This window comes from Epinephelus fuscoguttatus, linkage group LG15 (genome assembly GCF_011397635.1).
Source record: "Epinephelus fuscoguttatus linkage group LG15, E.fuscoguttatus.final_Chr_v1".
NCBI classification, from domain to species: domain Eukaryota; kingdom Metazoa; phylum Chordata; class Actinopteri; order Perciformes; family Serranidae; genus Epinephelus; species Epinephelus fuscoguttatus.
In genome coordinates, this window is record NC_064766.1 from 10,181,735 (window position 1) to 10,198,259 (window position 16,525).

A 16,525-nucleotide genomic window follows, 5' to 3' on the forward strand; every position below is an offset into this window, starting at 1 on the left:
GACAACACTTCAAATCAACTTCAGCATTTATTCACAAGCAAAGAGACCACAGTGTTTCCAAACTGTCTTTTGTACTGCATGGGTGTCTGCATCAGCTGGTCAAACTCAGAAAGCCAATGTGGGTTTACAAAAAACATCTACAAAGAAATTAGAACGTCCTTTTTCCCTCTCTTTTTTTTGACGTTGCTGTTGTTGGTTGATTTTTTTTTTTTTGTTTGCGTCAGCCTGGGAGCGTGGGATTTCAGATCTCTGTGCTGAAACATGGTTAGACGGTGACAGACACCTAAAGCGTTGGCACTCAGCTGGCCCCACAACAACAGCAACTCAGGACAAGGAGGAGAGGTGTATGCAGGAACTGTGGAGTGTTGAACCGCCTCTTAGCGCCAACACAAGGTGGAGCACTGAGCCTCCCTGGATCTTGTAGTCTGCAGCTGTCTTCTCATCATTCCTGAGAGTAAATGAACACAGGAGACAAGTGGTTTAGAGAAGACTTGTGGAAAAATAAAAGCATCTTGCAGCTGCTCCAGAGCAGACAGTTATGATGGAGAAACTCACATCTGTTTTCCACTGTAGATGAGTCTCTGTTGCTGCGGGGGGATCCCTTCCTTCTCTTCCACCCTTTCTTTAATTCGCTCCACCTTCATTTACACAAAAACAAGACATTTACAAATAATGAGGCCCTGACAGTCAGTGGTACAAAGGTTAGTGTTTTGTTTTTCTGACTTGAAGATTATATTTCACCTTGTCTGTGGGCTCAATGTCGATCTCTATTTCTTTTCCAGTGAGTGTCTGAAACGGAACATTGACATGATCACATCAATACCAGCTTTGGTTTCTACAATTACACATACAGTCTGCATCACCACTTTTCCATCAACACAAGGCAGAATTCACAGATAAAGAGCTGTTCCTTTTTTGTGGGGTTCACCTGTGTTACAATAAATTCTGTGACTCAATAGATTTTGTTACCTGATCAGATATCTCAGCTATATTGCCAGTGCAAATGTTTTTAACAAATTAATCAATTAACAAGCCTATAAAACAGCTTATAATCTTGACAAAAGAGGAGATGGATTTAGAGTATTGATGGCATTTGTCTTAAGACAACCACAAATTACCGATCCATTATTTTTGTTTTAATCGATCAATTATCAGATTAGATAAAAGATTCACTGTCCCAGCCCTAGTGATGGCATAAACTGGGGGCCAGTAGGGTACAAACCCATCTCCTTTAGCGTCACAGAATCTCAGGGGTCACACAATTTGCTGTAACACCGGCCAAGCAATTAAATTAGCTGACCTGCTTTGGGGATTGCATTTAGGTTAGCAAGCTATCAAATAACAGCTTCTGAATGGCGACAAGCTTTGGCCAACTAGCAGCATGTTGATAGCTAGTTGGTAGCTCCACTTAATATATAGCCAAAAACCAGGCAGACCTTTAGACTGTAATAGCGCAGAATGAGATAGGTGTAAGTTGAAGTATACTAAGTGACTGTTCCCCGGCCCAAAAATAAATTAGCGAACCGGTCAGTGATGTTAGCGCGCTGCCCAACAACAGCAGCGTCGAGCCGGCGGAGAAGTGTGAGCGAGGATAACACAATGGTCTTACCTTTACTTTGATCAGCATCTTGAATAAGCAATATATTACAATTCGAAGTGATATGAAACGTTTACTGACCAAAACACCAAATACACTGGCGAATTACAACCCACTTGGTGTCTGGATGACTTGAATTTACTTCCTGTGTACAAGGCTAAACGCTCCGGACGGACGCGTCTAACCACACAGAGAGTGGTTCCGCTCTGATCATAAAACAGTATTATTTACTGAAAAAATGTTTAAGATCTCGCTGTAAAAAATACCCAGTTGAATGTAAAAATAAGCGTAATATTTTACTCAAGTAAAATTAGGAAAATACCATGAAGTAAAAAGCTACACCTACAGAGGGCTATTACATGATTGGTTCATCATAAAGGACTGTTCATTACTTAGCTATGAGAGAGGAGGGGTGGTGCAAAACGGGGGAGGGACATTCAGCTTCAAATGGTGGTATTTTGTGTCTATTTTGAATAGTGGGTTTGAAAGGCATGTTTTCTTCTCCAAAATCACACCATTTATCATGGCCAGGAACTATGAAATATGGTTATTTATGGTGGAGGGGGGGGTCATGCATTTTCCTAAGTCACTCAGAGGCTCAAGGGAAAATATCTGTAGCTCCAGGGAGGATCATGGTATTCATAAAGAAAAACAAAACAAAGTCACACCCCAGCCACCCCCTACTCTGATAAATGGTACAGTCCCTTTCTGATGCAGCAACATGTGAGCATTTAAATGTTGTGGTTGGTTAGGAGCTCATTTTAATTATTATTTTATCAGATCATGATTTTGTGTAAAATATGAGTAAAAAGAGTTGAGAAAAATCAATATTTGCCTCTTAAATGTTGCAAAGTTGGTGTGTTAAGCAAAATGAAAGCACAAACACATCAAAATCAATACTTGGTCAAATGTACTTAGTTACATTCCACCTCTTCATTTAGAAATTATCAAAAATTAACATCCTACAATGCATATGAAATTGGAAGAATGCACAAAAACGGCCCAAAACAAGCAGACACTGACCAAATGCTGCCCTGCCCTCACACACATGTTAATCATTCAGCTAATTTGGCAGGAAGTCTACAAATTGTGTCACCTCCAATGAGCTCTGGATCATTCAGTCATGGTGACTCATCTCTACCTTGGTGTGACAATCTTGGCTGTTTTTGCAACAACTGTTGCTAATGCAGGTATTCTTTACATATGCATATAGAAATGTGTCCTCCTTATGTATGTTTTTTTTAAGTGTTTCATGTACTGAAACTGTAATCATGAGAATTACTTTGCAGATATCAAAGTAGTCTGTGGAAAAGACTCAATAAAAATCACATGGAGGATCAATGCAGAGTTGGTGCCTTACGCGTCTCGTCTCTTCCTCGGAAGCTGCATGCCGTCTAAGTTAAATGTTCTGCCTACTGGAGAGGGGGAAGCACTGTTCAGCTACAAGTTTGCTGACTGCAAATTTAAAAGACTGGTAATGTAAACACTATATTTAACTAAAATCCCCTTCTGCCTCTTTAGCGTCTATAATGAGCTGTTTTTTAACAGATGAAAGGAAAACGTCTCCTCTTCCAAAATGAACTGACTTTCAGGCCCCAGCAAAAATCAAAACCCGCTGCCTTTCTGTATCCAATTGAGTGTGTTTATAAAAGGTAGGAGTATCGTTTTGAACTAAACTCCAGTTCAAAGCTGATAGGAGATGAGAAAACACTCCCATTATATTTCAGACCTGAGGGATGGGTTCCCCCTTTCCTCAACCCTGGGTCAGGTGTATCTGAGGGCCGAGGCGGGCTGGTCTTCCACATGGCACTCCTCAATGGTGAGTTCTCACACTACCAAATACAACACGAGAATACTCAAAACTTTTTCTAAGCCTTTTTACTCACCCCCACAGATCAACTAACAGGAGTAGCAAAGACAAATGTCATCCCAATGGGCTCATTCATGCCTATATGGGCGGCAGTGGAGCAGAAGTCCCATCAACCCTTGCTGTTGCTCATGGAGGAATGTGTGGCATCCACAACACCAGAGCTGCAGTCTGGCAGCCAGGTTTACCCCATCATTAACAATAAGGGGTAGGGTTCAGACCATGATTTTTGTCTTTCCAATGATTGTTTTCTGGTATTAAAGTCTTATTCCTAAATTGACATACATTTCTTCAGGTGTCTTTCGGAAAGCATGAGGGGAAACTCTGTGTTCCTCCCTCGGTACCACTTGTCTGCAATCATCCTTTACCTGCAGTCCTTCAAGTTTGGTCTCGGAGAGGAGGTGAGAGGGTAAATGGTAATGGGTGTTTGGAGTATTTTGTTCTTAACAAACTTATTTATTTTTTTTTTTTGTTAATATGCTCCTCAGGTGTACATTCACTGTAAACTGGTTGCATGGGATCCGGAGGTTTTTGATGAAAGCAAGAAAGCCTGCCACTATGTAAAGGATAATGGGAGGTAATCAAAAGGGGAAAAATTAGACATTTTGGGAAATACCTTTTATTCACTCTCTTGCTGAAGGTTCAATGAGAAGATCGATGCAACTGATGTAATGTGTGCCCCGCATGAATCTTGAGCCAGGAGGTGGTGATTGCAAAAGCAAAGAAGTAAATGTGTATCTCCTAAAATATCAAACTAATCACATACTTCAGTCAAATCCTTAAACTTTAACTACTGTATAGCCTTCTTTGACTGCGCTACATCTGAGATGAAAATATCATTTTGCTCTACCATATTTATCTGACATGAATTGTGAATTACTTGCACATGGTTTCCACAAAAGAAATAAAAGTTAAACTCAATATTACATTTTCAAAGGGATGCTTCACCCCAAAATAGAAAAGTATATATTTTTTCTCTTACTTGTGGTGTTATTTATCAATCTAGATTGTTTCGGTGTGAGTTGCTGAGTGTTTGAGGTAAAAGCCGTAGAGATGTCTGCTTTCTCTCAAACATAATGGAACTGGATGGCACTCAGCTTGTGGTGCTCCAAAGCGCCAAAAAATACATGTGAACAACTCAATAGTAATGTCCCTTTCCAAAAAATCATGACCTGGTTACTCAAGATAATTCACAGACACTGTTGTGAGCAGTTTCATGTCGGAACTGAACTACATCCACTAATCGTATTTCTGCACAGAAGAGAGTGCATCTACTCGTGAATGATGGCACGAGATGTAGTAATTATTGGCGTGATCCTCAGTGGAACTGTTAGCGAGCTCAATGGTGCACAATGAGCTAGCAATAGATGCAGACGTCCTTCTGCACAGTGATACAGTTGGTAGGTGTAGTTTGTTAGAAAGAAAACAGTTTCTGCAGGAAGCTACTCACATCAAGGTATGTGAATTTTCTTGATGAACCAGGTCATGATTTTTTGGAAAGAGACATTGCTGTTGAGTTTTCTGAATGTATTTTTTTGGGCACTTTGGGCAGCACAAACCGGTGCCATTTTATTCCATTATGTTGGAGAGAAGGCAGACATCTGTACGGCTGATATCTTTAACACTCAGCAACTCGCACTAAAGCAATCTAGGTTGATGAACAGTACTACAGATAAGAGGAGAACTGCTTTTGAGAATAAAACACCCCACCAGAATGTAGAGCAGCAAATTGTAATGGCTTCAACTGTATTTTTACCTGAATGCGTTTTTCACAGAAAAAATGTCATTATTCCTTTTATTCTGTATATATGGAAGTTGTTTTTTCTAATCAGCACCACGCTGATATAATGACCCTGCGCAATTGCTCCTTTCTCAGATGGGAACTACTAGATGACCCCTTTCAGAGCTCTGTCTGTAGCTGCTGCGATTCAACCTGCAAGTCCCGCTCCAAAAGAGGAGTTGAATTGGGTATCACTTTTCTGCCAGCTTGGATGTTTTAAATTTATTTTCAGTCCATGAAATCATAATCCTTTTTTTTTTTCCTCTCTTCCCTTTCAGAATCCCACAGCTTTAGTCACAATTCAGTTTTGGGGCCCCTTATTATAATGGATCCGTCTGACTCAAAGGCACACAATGTATCTGGGGTGTCTGTAACTACAGCTGACTCTCAGGTGTAATGAGTACCAATACTGTTTAAGGTCTTTGTCCTAAAACTGGAATTTTTTTTTTTAAACACTTGATATAAGTTTTAACATTTTTCAACATTTTCTCAACAGGAGGCCCAGTCTAAGATAATGGACTCTATGAACATGCACAACAGGGGGGCTGATACTAGATGACTTCAGACTCATGACTTGAAAGACATTGGAACATAAGATTTACGTGATCTCAATTTAAACTGTTAGCAGATTAATCCATCTTAAACCCTCTGTACAAATAAAGCTGGTGCAAACTCCTGTGAGGTTCTGTTATTGGATTTGACTTCAGTCATAAAATACAAGTATCCAGACTCAATATAAAGTCGTAGTCACAGTCTTGATGTAAGCTGTAACATACTACACCATTTCTGATGTCCATATTGTAAATGTCACAGCTAGTGAACTCATAATCTCTCTTAGTTTATCACAGTATTTTACATTTGTTAGCCGTTTCAAGGCAACTGACTCCAGATAACCTTCAAATGTTCGCTCTATAATTAAGAGTACTTATTTTAGTTGTCTCTGTGAGGCTAGACTGTCTCATTTACTATCAGTTATGTGGTCTTCAGACCCATCTTTATGGGCCTTGTAATTTAGAGGATCTAGCCCCTGAATTTGGACATAGCCATTTTTCTTATACTAAATACTCCCATTTTTTTTCTTGAGCCCAAGCTGCAAATCCCACCAAAAATTTTGATTACTTATTACATGCTGAGGTAGCATTTCTACAAATCATGTATGGGTCATTTTTCAACTCTGGTCCATTTTGGTCTGCAAGCTTACAAAACCTTACACATTTAGAGAAATGTATTTATACACTATTTCCAGTAATACAACACTGACATTGTCAATTCCATATGTCTTTTCCATCACAATAAACAAAGTGATGAAAAGGACTGTTGTAGAAATGACATTTTCTATATCTCATATGTTAACTTTCTATGTCTAAGTGTTAGCATTAAATATATTTCAAAAATTTCATGTAAAATGTTTTTATTTCTGCGTTAAAGAAAAAAAATTAGCTGTTTAGAAACATTAGCCAATAAACATTTCTGATTTAACAAAAACTGACCTTGATTTCTTCTTATTTCTGTTCCCTACATGGAGCCAACTGTCCTCCAGCCATGTGCTCTAATGTCAAATGACTATTGCTGTGGTCACAAACCCCAACAGCAATCTCCCTGAATTAACATTTTGCAGTGTGTGGTGGAAATAATAACACCAAGGGACAGGTTTTTTTTGTTTGGAAAAAAAAAAAAAAAATCTCCCCCCAAAAATGACCACACCTAACAGGCTCATTTTTTTATACAATGAAAACAATGATCAATCTATTGTGTAATCTTTGTGAGTGGTGTCAAGTAAGTGTGACAAAAGTGTGTTTTTCTTATTTCTGCCACAGACACAAAAATCACAATAGTTGAAGAATCACAGGTATTTGGATATAATACATATGAAAGTGATCTAACTATAAAAGTAGATTTTCTTACTTTCTGTCCATAAATATAAAATCAAAAGAGAGAGATCTGAGTGCAAGGTGTTTACAGAGTAAAAAGATGACTGCATAAAAAAGCAACTTCACACTGATGTAACTCATACTGAAACTCTTTGTACTGATATAGTTCCCTGCCTGCTGCATGGTTGCAAGGGAGGTTACTAGTAAAAAAAAAAAAAAATAGTTTGACGTTGATGTTGTCTGGTTACCATGCTTCCTCACCTTGCATATCAGTGGGATTCTAACATACTAACAACAGTTATATCATAAGGCTCAAACACATTTCAATGTGTTCCACAAAATGCGACATCTGTTAACATGCAGCTGATAAAGCTATGTCAAAGTGAAATGGGTCTAATGTGTGATGTAATGAGCGGCTCTCCAGGCTGCAATTTGTCTGACGGCAGCTGCACCTGAGACAGCTGACACACACCAGGTGAAAGAGGTTTTCTTGATTAATGCCTCCACAGTCACAACTAATAAAAGCACCCACAGTGTCAGTAGCAAATATTCAGTCATGATGGCTTTCTTTTGGCAAGGTGCACTGCTTTTGAGCCTGGCAGCCTCCATGTCAATATATGCAGGTAATATTGCAGCAAAATGCAGGACATTTCATGTTGTTTTAGTATCCTTACCTCAAACTGTTTGGGTAGCAACTTGAGGCCATTGCATTGTATCCCCTACAGACATGAAACTGGATTGTAGGCCAGATTTTATGACGGTGGTGTGGACAGAGAGCAGATCCCAAGCTGATCTTTCACTGTTTCGTCTGGGTAACTGTTTCCCCACCAGCATCTCAGCCAGGGAGGCTGTTTTCAGTGTGGATTTCAATGATTGCAACTTCAGGCGAATGGTGAGTAGCATATATGTACCTGCAGTCAGAGCCCAGTTCATTTGCTACAGCTTTGTCTCTCTCGTAGGTTACTGGGGATCAGCTGATCTACACCAATGATCTGACCTATATTTCCTCTCCTGATTCTCACATTCTCGCTTTCACACACCCAGTTGTCTGTGCATATGAGAGGTGGGTGTACCTCAACAGCAAGTAAAAATGAGCAGACCATACCTAAGGAGTTCTGTAGTTGCATGTGTGAGTACAGCAACTGCTGCCATTAATCTACTGTTTTTAATACAGGCCTAAAGACTGGTATCCTCTGATTTATGACCCAGTGTTTCAGACATATGGTCAAGGAGATCTAGTGTTCCACATTGGACTCATGAATGGTGGGTGTAAAGCATGACCTCACTGGAAATGTCTCACAGTGACTCCTGTAACTGAATGACTCATCTGTTTACTGCTGCAGATGACTTCTCAGGCCCCGCTGAATCTACTAGCTTTCCTCTGGGCTCCTTCATCCCCATCATGGCTAGTGTGGCGCAGAAGACCCATCAGCCCTTGCTGCTGCTTCTTGAGGAATGCGTCGCGGCTTCCACACCTGAGCTGCAGCCTGATAGCAGCATATACCCGATAATCACCAATAAGGGGTACTTATGTGACACTGGCAATAAGCACTGACTTGCTGAAGTTTTGGTCCAGACACTGGAAATGACAGATGCTTTTACCCACACAGATGTCTTGTGGACAGTATGATTTCACGCTCAAAATTCGAACCAAGGCAAAAATCATCAGAGATCCACCTGTCCCTTCAAGCCTTCAGGTTTGCTCTCGGAGAACAGGTAAACTAACATTCTATAAATTTGCAAGTTTGCTATAGATGCAGGGCTTTATTGTGGAAACTGTCTTGCAACCTTGCTTCTAAACTCCCATCAACAGGTGTTTATCCACTGCACACTTGTGGCTTGGGATCCCAGTGGTCTTGACAACACCAAGAAGGCCTGCCATTATGTCAAAGAGCAGGGGTAAAAATGTCACTTGTTCATTTTTCTTTTACATAAGGTCTGAGCTGTTCAGCATTGGTTAGTCTTCTGATGCTGCAGACAGATCCCAGCATTAAACACTTGCAACATGTTTGTTTGTAGATTAAAATCAGAGCTCTCATGTGAAACTGAACAATTTACTGTCTCTTTTCTCATCCAATCTCTGTGAACTCAGTTGGGAACTGCTAGACAACCCTTCATATAGCAACCTTTGTGACTGCTGTGAATCCAGCTGCAAGTCCAGGAGGACAAGGAGTATAGCAACAGGTATTTGTACAACTTCTGCTGTATTAAACTTCTCATTGTACTGTGCTAATTAGACCTTTGTTTTTATATAACAGGAAAGCATGGAATAGTACAAAAAGCAGTCCTTGGGCCGCTTACCATCACTGATGTGAATTCCTGAAGTATCACCAAGGTGAGCAAGTTTTTTTTTTTGTTTTTTTTTTTTAAATTTTACATTGCAATTTATCAACAGCCACTTTATTTCTTTTGTTCACCCAACAGGAATGGATCCATCTTGCAGACTGGTTCCTTCAATCTGAATTGGGTTTTTATCCTTGGTTAGGCATCAAGCTTTAGGAAGCTTGTCTCTTTGCATTTCAGATTGTAATGTGGCCATTAAAGATGTATCAACTAAACTTGGACATTCAATTTCTTAATATCTGAGTTGATTGCCATGGTCTTGACAAAGATTCATTATGCTCTAGTCCTTTTTGATCTTTGATTTCTAGGTAAAACTGCAGTGCTGCACACAACTGGTCAGCAACTTCATACAAGGACATAACACTAACTTATTTCAAGTAACTTAAGTGTAGAGCTGCCTAAAACATGATAAAGGTTATTCCCAAGGTGACCTAATGTATACTTTAGTTTCTGTCAGACATTTGTGGGATGGGCTGCAATCGAAGGAAACTATAGGTGGCATAATATGCCTTACCTACTACACAAACCTGCATTGATTCTCCTGTGTTTGTGTTTTTTTTTTTTTTTTTTTTTTTTAAAATACAGTTAATGATTCCTAACATCTTGATACTCCAGCAGGTCTATTCAAGGTTCTTAACCATCCGATGGTTTATAATTTATGATATGGAAACAACTGCTGTGAGGTTTACTCATGCCAACAATTGCTAGAAAGCAATGCTCGTTGCGGTTCCATTTTTAATGTGGCCCATTCAAGATACAACCACCACAGCAGGTTCAATAAACACTTGTCAGACAACCAACAAATGGATAACTCATTACAAAGCCTCAATCATAATCCACATTCCAGTGGGACTGGTCCTCCATACCTTCGCAAAGGTCCAGACGATATAAATCTAGTGAAATATTTAGTCCAAACACTATCACATTCATAGATATCCCCTGACTGCCACTGCATCATTTCGAAGTTCATATTTCTCCATGTGTTGTCCATTCTCCAGTTTGCATTTAAATATGGCAACATCTATCAAAATGGCAGCTGAACTTTGTCCTTTAACTGACACCTCACTTGAGCCAACAGGAGCTTCCATGTTCTCTCCACAGCCTACAATACCCAGCGAGAGCCTGCGTTGAGAGGAAGGGACTGCCTCCTGGGGTTCAGAGCTAGCCGATAGCTGGTCTGATAACTCGCAGGTCTTGTGGCCAAGACAATCATGGCCTTGAGTTTTGAACCTGTAACTTTTACTAGACTAATAAATGTACATAAATAGAAAGTAAATGACTCCTGTTGTGGTTTTTTTTTTTTTTTTTTTTTTAATCTAACATTTTTCTAGAAGCGTTTTTATATACACCTGTCGATTAAGTTATTTACTCATATTTACACGTTCAGTACATTGTTTTACCATCTTTTCAGAAGAACCTGAGGAAAAGTGTTATTTTCAGTGCTGATCTACTTTAAATTTGGACTATGTGAGGCATAATCTGTTTTCCAGCTAATAAGTTCCAGCAGCAGCATGCATCTTCAAGAAAACCTTCAGACAGAAATTTAAAAAAAAAAAAAAAAGAGGAAAAAAAAAGTAGTGTTACCTTTCAAGAGAACATAAAATAAGAGCAATTTTCAATTTATCTTGAAGTGAATTTTGTACAGTAAGAGGCCATACAACATTACGGGTAAAATGGGCTTTATTCAGAACTACAAAAATGTATAATGACACATTAAATTGCTTATTTAAACGCTTGCCCCAGTGTTGCAGTAGGTCGACCCCTTTCATTTTAATTTCATTGTTCCATCATGTTCAGCATACTCATTCTAAATTGCCAGCTGTTTCTAAGTATGTAATCTAGTCTCTTAACCTTATCCACACCAGCACTAATATAGTTGACGACTAAAGAGCAAAACATTAATGATTAAGCTGCATGGTGAAATTATCTAGAAATTGGAAACAGAATGAGCAGGGCACGGAGTGGTGCAACAGGTGGCCTGGTGCTGTTTGTTTTGGATGACCAGCATAAAAAAGATAAGCATTCAAAGAGTAAATACATTTCATGTCATACTTACTTACAGGTACATTCAGTATTACATTTTAAAAAATCCAAATATGATAGGTTACATGGTTCAAAATGTTTTTACAGCCACAATACACAGTTTCTTAACAATTTTAATTCACATGATGACCTAATGTGATTTATTGTCTAAATTAAAAAGCCAGCATATTTATGACACTGATAAAAGTTACCCCTTAATGTGATTGCAAGCCTACCATAGCCTACTGTTCCTTGCATATTGATATTTTGATTTCAACCATGATTTTAACAGACTGAAGGTCTTCGTCTCTTGGCCAATCAGAACAGAGAACGAGAGCCGCTCTTTATGCGCAGGGGCGGGACAGCCGAGCCTGCTAACTGAAACTGTAACATCTGTATAAGGAGAAAACTTCAACTATTTCTGAGCAGCCTTACAGGAAATATTAGCAAGGTAACAACAGTGAAAGGGCATATATCTTCAATTCAACATGTAATGAAAGTTTTGAGTCAGTTTCTTACCTTCTGTTTGTCAACAAATTAAGCTAACTAGCTAACGTTAGCTAGCAAACACTTTGTAGCTAACACAATATAACGTTACTGTTAGCATTGTGGATGGGTAGCCAACTTTGTCTTTACTTTAGGCTGTTCTGTTGTTCAGTGTGTGTGTGTGTGTGTGTGTGTGTGTGTGATCTGCCATTGCAGAATAGAGGGCCAATGTGGAAGTTAGCATTAAACTGGTTCACTTCTCAACAATAAAATGATTTTTGAAGTCTAAACGTAATTACTAGAGGTAAAAAGCTAATGTTGGGCTACAAACAAACTGTACTTCATTCACATAACCTAACGTCACCACCATAACAAGACTGTAAAGCAGCTTGGCTTGCCGATGTTCTGTTGTCTCATTTGGCCACTTGTTAGCAACCACCCTTTTTAAGACACATAGAGACTTCAAATTTCACATGGGGTATTTACTGACATATTTTATGTTCAAATCAATTAACCCATTAAAAAAACCCACTGACTTTGAGACTAAGGAACCATGAGTGGTAAATAAATAAACTCATTTCCAGGTTTTAGGACTAGTAATTCCTGGGGTACTCTGTTAGGCCTACCTAATGCTAAAATGGTTGAATTATATTAGTTTGATGATTTTACATTGTATTTCTTGTGGGCAAAAAAAAAAATCCAGTATTGTTAAGCCCCAATGTCATAAAAAAGTTTAATATTAACATTTATTTACATACTGGTGCACTACACAGCCAAAAATATGTTGACACCTGACACCATGTCATTTCAAAACCATGAGCATTACTATGCTGCCAGAAGTCTCCATTCATCTGGGCAGACTTTCAACAAGATTTTGTAACCTGGCTGGAGGGATTTGCGCCCAGTCAGCCAAGAGAGCGTTTGTGACACGGGCGACTGATGTTGGGTAATAAGGCCTGGCTTGCAGTTGGCGTTGTGCTTTGTCCCACAGGTGTTGTACGGGGATGAGGTCAAGTTCTTTCACACCAGACTGGGAAAACCATTTCTTGATAGACCTGGTTTTGTGCTTGGGATGTCATGTGTCTGGTCATGTTGAAATGGAAAAAAGGTCCAAGACAGGAAGTCCAAACCAGTAAAACAAACCATACTAAAAGTACAAAAAAGTATGTGACCAGGGGTGTCCACTTACTTATGGACACATTAGCATAACATTTATTGTTACATAGTCACATTTTTGTATTGTACTCTTGTGTTTGCAGAGGAGTGAAACCCAAGGGCTAAAAATGGACTGGTTCCACTGTAATCAGTGCTTCACAAAGAGAGGGTCGAAGTTTGCAGTGTCCAGCTGTGGCCACATCTGTTGTGAAGCATGCATTAAATCTAGTAAGACAATTGTACACACTACTTGAATCTGCCTCCAATTTTTAACAATAATTATTTAAAAGAATGGCTCAGATTAGACTGTTTCAGGCTGGTTATGCCTCTTGTAATTATGTTTTTCCCACAGAGCAGTGCACTGTATGTGGGGCCAGCTGCAGTTATCTGCCCATCACAGATGAGGTTAGTGAGTTTGACATCTTCAGGTTACTGTCTTATGCTGCCAACAGAGAATTACCTTATTTTACACTCCCAACTTATTTTGTCTGCACAAATTTTCTATTTCAGATGAAGCCACAGGAAAAGGTGTTCTTTAAGGACCCCGTGAAGCTCATCCAGTCACGGCTGGAGCATATTTCACAGGTCTGTCTCCACTGTGCAGCGGTCACCCAAGCTCCCACTATCCCACTGTCCTTTTTAATTGCTATGCAGGGGTGTTAAATGTCAAAGCAGCCAGTCAGTAACCAGTCAGTGAGTCATTCAGCAAGAGACTGCTTAATTTGTGACTTTGACAAGATTAAAAACATCCCAAATGGTCATCATCATCTGGGAATCCCTGAGCTACAATCCAGAGGCCAAAGTTGATTTACATAATGTTTTATTGTCACTCATGCTCCCCAGATTGCGCTTTTTCAGCAGACACAGAGGGAGAAAGTCATAGAGCACTTCAAGCGCAAGTCTGTTGAACTGGAAAGGCATCTCAAAGAAGTCACTGAGCAGGGCTACAGGTGATTTCAGTATCTGCTATTGTTCCCCTGTGGCTGTTGAAATAAAACACCCGATTGCAACACTGTTCTTCCCGAATCTGTCATCATTAGGCAACTCTCTGAGCTGAAAAGAGAGAACGCTGACTTAAAAAAGCAACTTTCAGAGCTAAAAAGACAGACTGATGATTTGAAAAGGCCACTTTCTCAGCGTAGGGTAAGTGTTCTAGACATCTAATAAAGAAAAATTTCATTTCAAAAATGCCTATGTTTGTGTAATAAATTACATATCTAATGTAGCTTGTGCACTTTGTGTTTGCCACAGGTTTCTCCAGGACAGTTTCCTGCAGATGGGTAAAACAAATTTACATTTCAAGACTATCCTGTTTAATAACAAACGTTCCAGGATTAAAGTTTTTAAAATAATTGAGAAATAACTATTTCCTCTCATATATAGTACCCAAAGGATGTCACTCCCTGTAGCTGTCACCTCCCCAGGTAAACCCAGTGATTTATGTTGAATTGTTACAGGAAATGTTTTTTGCATTGTTGGTCCATTTCAGATTTTTTGATTCAAGTTGATGAGGAGTGTGTGCATGTTTTCTTTTGCCAGTTACCCGTCATTCAAGAACTATGGGGTATGTATTGCATTGTCATGCTCTGGTGCACTTAATTTGGTATTTGCAACATTATTACATTTCTACACTCAGTGAAATGATTGCAAAATATTTTATGCTCAAACATGTTGTCTGGGTCTCAGTTACGTAGGCTCAGCAGAATTGCAGGGGTGGGCCAGAGACACAGGTCCCAGTCTGTCCGCCCTCAGAGTAAGTCTTGCTGTTACTGGCTCCATTTAAGGTTTTATAAACCTACTACACATTAGTGTTGTGAAAAAACTTAACTAAATAGCTTTTACCAGCTTTACTAAAGGTTTCATTTAATCATCTTGCTCAGCGGGAAGAATTTGTCCTGTAATAGACCAAATCATGTGCTGTGCTTATTTTATATACTATATCGCTTTGCCAGTGTCTTTGATCAACCAAATCTACCGGCATGGAAACTACGCAGTGTACTGCTGTGGATGGTGGCCGCAGCAAAACACATTTTTGCCAACTGGAAAAATTAATATAAGTTGAAGTTTACACTATATTTGGAATATTTTCACCACTTTACCTTAAAAACCGAGCAGCAATAGACCAGCAACTTCTATGTTCTGCAAAGTAAAATGACTGGTTTTGTCAGTTGAGTCTGGTGGCTTTGAGATAATGGCATCAGTTCCCACTGGAAAGGGCTGTCTGATGGCAAGGTAAAGCGGTGAAAACATTCTTAGGATAACACACACATAAACTGATATTTATTTGGGCCATATCTTCACTGGTTAAAAAGTTACCAGTTGGGGCAGCATTTGCTTAGTGCTGTTTCATTTTATGTACCTGATGTTGAGGTTCTATCCAAAAGTTATTGTTAACACACTTTGTGATACGGTCTAATAAGAAGATGCCGTCTCCAAGACAGCGCATTCAAAGATGAAGACTTAGATGTGCTTGAAACTTCTTTAGGAAGCTAGACTAAAATTAAGAAGGTCAAGAATAAATCCTCACACTCCGTAACAATTACACATACACAGACCAGGTACTCACTGGTACTTTTAAATATTCAACTGTAAACTTTTTATACAGCAGAGTGGAAATGTCATGTAGTTTTACCTTTTTTTACATAAAATAAACACTTGAAACTCTTTCCCTTATTTTTGTCAGACTCCTGGATCAGCTACCTCTGTTTCAAGCCACAGTTCTCTTCATGAACATGTACACAGTAAGTGTTGCTGCAAAGACACTTTTGTAGCCCAACCATAGGTTCTGTGATTAAACTGGATACACTATACTTAATCAAGTTAGAAATTAAATGCATTTTACAGTATATTTAATAAAAATCCTCTTACTTCTGTTTCATAAAGGAACACCGACATCCTTTAACACCCCTACAAGGTAAGAGATTCCCTCCAAGAAACTTTTACATCTTCTTAATGTAAAGATTTTTTTTTCATACAATGGCTGAGTCAGTCCATTTCTGTCTTCCTCAGAGCTCAGCATCGGACTCCTAATGTTTTCCAGTTACAGTTTATGAGTGGATTGTCAATACAGTCACCCAGGCATTAATGGACATGGCCCCTAACAATTCTGGGGACATTTTCAGGAGTCTTTGGCCACATATCTGTTCGACAGGATTGTCATATATGACAATTAAGTGTTTGCCCAGTTAACAGTTGGCACCAGTGACGAATGTTACAGATGTTGTATTGATGTTATTATATGGTTCCTCTGTTCATGAATTAATCTATCAAATTATCATATTATCTTACTTGTCTTTGGGTAACTAATGGTTGTTTTCTGGCAATATAATTTTTAGCATCACTTTATATGAGAGGCATTTCTTCAGATTGCTTTATGCTCACAACAGAGAATTTACATTGCCAAA

At 39.1% G+C, this 16,525-nt stretch overlaps 4 protein-coding genes across 6 annotated transcripts; 3 read left to right on the top strand and 1 right to left on the bottom strand.

Moving 5' to 3' along the window:
* Window positions 1-14: 14 nt before the first annotated feature.
* Window positions 15-1,766, bottom strand: nedd8l (NEDD8 ubiquitin like modifier, like). The gene is made up of 4 exons (XM_049597672.1): window positions 1,610-1,766; window positions 742-789; window positions 556-638; window positions 15-448 (listed from the first exon to the last, which is right to left on the bottom strand). Exons 1-4 carry the CDS (start codon window positions 1,625-1,627, stop codon window positions 325-327), a joined length of 273 nt encoding a protein of 90 aa, XP_049453629.1. The 5' UTR covers window positions 1,628-1,766; the 3' UTR covers window positions 15-324.
* A 906-nt stretch (window positions 1,767-2,672) lies between these two features.
* Window positions 2,673-6,120, top strand: zp3f.2 (zona pellucida glycoprotein 3f, tandem duplicate 2). 2 transcript variants are annotated; one of them, XM_049598153.1, is made up of 10 exons: window positions 2,673-2,787; window positions 2,887-3,071; window positions 3,146-3,249; window positions 3,325-3,416; window positions 3,492-3,672; window positions 3,760-3,865; window positions 3,953-4,041; window positions 5,341-5,432; window positions 5,523-5,635; window positions 5,741-6,120. In XM_049598153.1, the coding sequence occupies exons 1-10, from the start codon at window positions 2,721-2,723 to the stop codon at window positions 5,801-5,803; spliced, it is 1,092 nt and encodes a 363-aa protein (XP_049454110.1). In that variant the 5' UTR covers window positions 2,673-2,720; the 3' UTR covers window positions 5,804-6,120. The 2 variants fall into 2 exon arrangements, with proteins under 2 accessions (XP_049454110.1, XP_049454111.1); XM_049598154.1 differs by having other exon boundaries at window positions 5,523-5,662; window positions 5,741-5,765.
* Window positions 6,121-7,629: 1,509 nt separating this feature from the next.
* Window positions 7,630-10,577, top strand: LOC125902045 (zona pellucida sperm-binding protein 3-like). 2 transcript variants are annotated; one of them, XM_049598139.1, is made up of 10 exons: window positions 7,630-7,738; window positions 7,841-8,007; window positions 8,075-8,178; window positions 8,290-8,378; window positions 8,459-8,639; window positions 8,726-8,831; window positions 8,929-9,014; window positions 9,208-9,299; window positions 9,374-9,450; window positions 10,560-10,577. In XM_049598139.1, the coding sequence occupies exons 1-9, from the start codon at window positions 7,672-7,674 to the stop codon at window positions 9,436-9,438; spliced, it is 957 nt and encodes a 318-aa protein (XP_049454096.1). In that variant the 5' UTR covers window positions 7,630-7,671; the 3' UTR covers window positions 9,439-9,450; window positions 10,560-10,577. The 2 variants fall into 2 exon arrangements, with proteins under 2 accessions (XP_049454096.1, XP_049454095.1); XM_049598138.1 differs by lacking the exon at window positions 10,560-10,577 and adding an exon at window positions 9,540-9,605.
* A 1,277-nt stretch (window positions 10,578-11,854) lies between these two features.
* On the top strand, window positions 11,855-16,468 carry LOC125901792 (RING finger protein 212B-like). The gene is made up of 13 exons (XM_049597707.1): window positions 11,855-11,931; window positions 13,226-13,349; window positions 13,474-13,526; window positions 13,632-13,706; window positions 13,965-14,071; window positions 14,162-14,264; window positions 14,373-14,401; window positions 14,505-14,545; window positions 14,661-14,685; window positions 14,808-14,874; window positions 15,805-15,862; window positions 16,005-16,035; window positions 16,131-16,468. Exons 2-13 carry the CDS (start codon window positions 13,250-13,252, stop codon window positions 16,204-16,206), a joined length of 765 nt encoding a protein of 254 aa, XP_049453664.1. The 5' UTR covers window positions 11,855-11,931; window positions 13,226-13,249; the 3' UTR covers window positions 16,207-16,468.
* The last annotated feature ends 57 nt before the right edge of the window (window positions 16,469-16,525 follow it).

Coding starts and splice junctions, on each gene's coding strand:
- nedd8l (XM_049597672.1), bottom strand. Junction 639..741: donor ACATTGAGCCCACAGACAAG/GTGAAATATAAT, acceptor GTGTAAATGAAG/GTGGAGCGAATTAAAGAAAG. Junction 449..555: donor ATCTACAGTGGAAAACAGAT/GTGAGTTTCTCC, acceptor ATTTACTCTCAG/GAATGATGAGAAGACAGCTG.
- zp3f.2 (XM_049598153.1), top strand. CDS start 2,721: ATGGTGACTCATCTCTACCTTGGTGTGACAATCTTGGCTGTTTTTGCA. Junction 3,250..3,324: donor ATTGAGTGTGTTTATAAAAG/GTAGGAGTATCG, acceptor ATTATATTTCAG/ACCTGAGGGATGGGTTCCCC. Junction 4,042..5,340: donor TATGTAAAGGATAATGGGAG/GTAATCAAAAGG, acceptor CTCCTTTCTCAG/ATGGGAACTACTAGATGACC.
- LOC125902045 (XM_049598139.1), top strand. CDS start 7,672: ATGATGGCTTTCTTTTGGCAAGGTGCACTGCTTTTGAGCCTGGCAGCC. Junction 9,015..9,207: donor CATTATGTCAAAGAGCAGGG/GTAAAAATGTCA, acceptor CTGTGAACTCAG/TTGGGAACTGCTAGACAACC. Junction 9,300..9,373: donor GACAAGGAGTATAGCAACAG/GTATTTGTACAA, acceptor TTTATATAACAG/GAAAGCATGGAATAGTACAA.
- LOC125901792 (XM_049597707.1), top strand. CDS start 13,250: ATGGACTGGTTCCACTGTAATCAGTGCTTCACAAAGAGAGGGTCGAAG. Junction 13,350..13,473: donor TGAAGCATGCATTAAATCTA/GTAAGACAATTG, acceptor TTTTTCCCACAG/AGCAGTGCACTGTATGTGGG. Junction 16,036..16,130: donor TCCTTTAACACCCCTACAAG/GTAAGAGATTCC, acceptor TGTCTTCCTCAG/AGCTCAGCATCGGACTCCTA.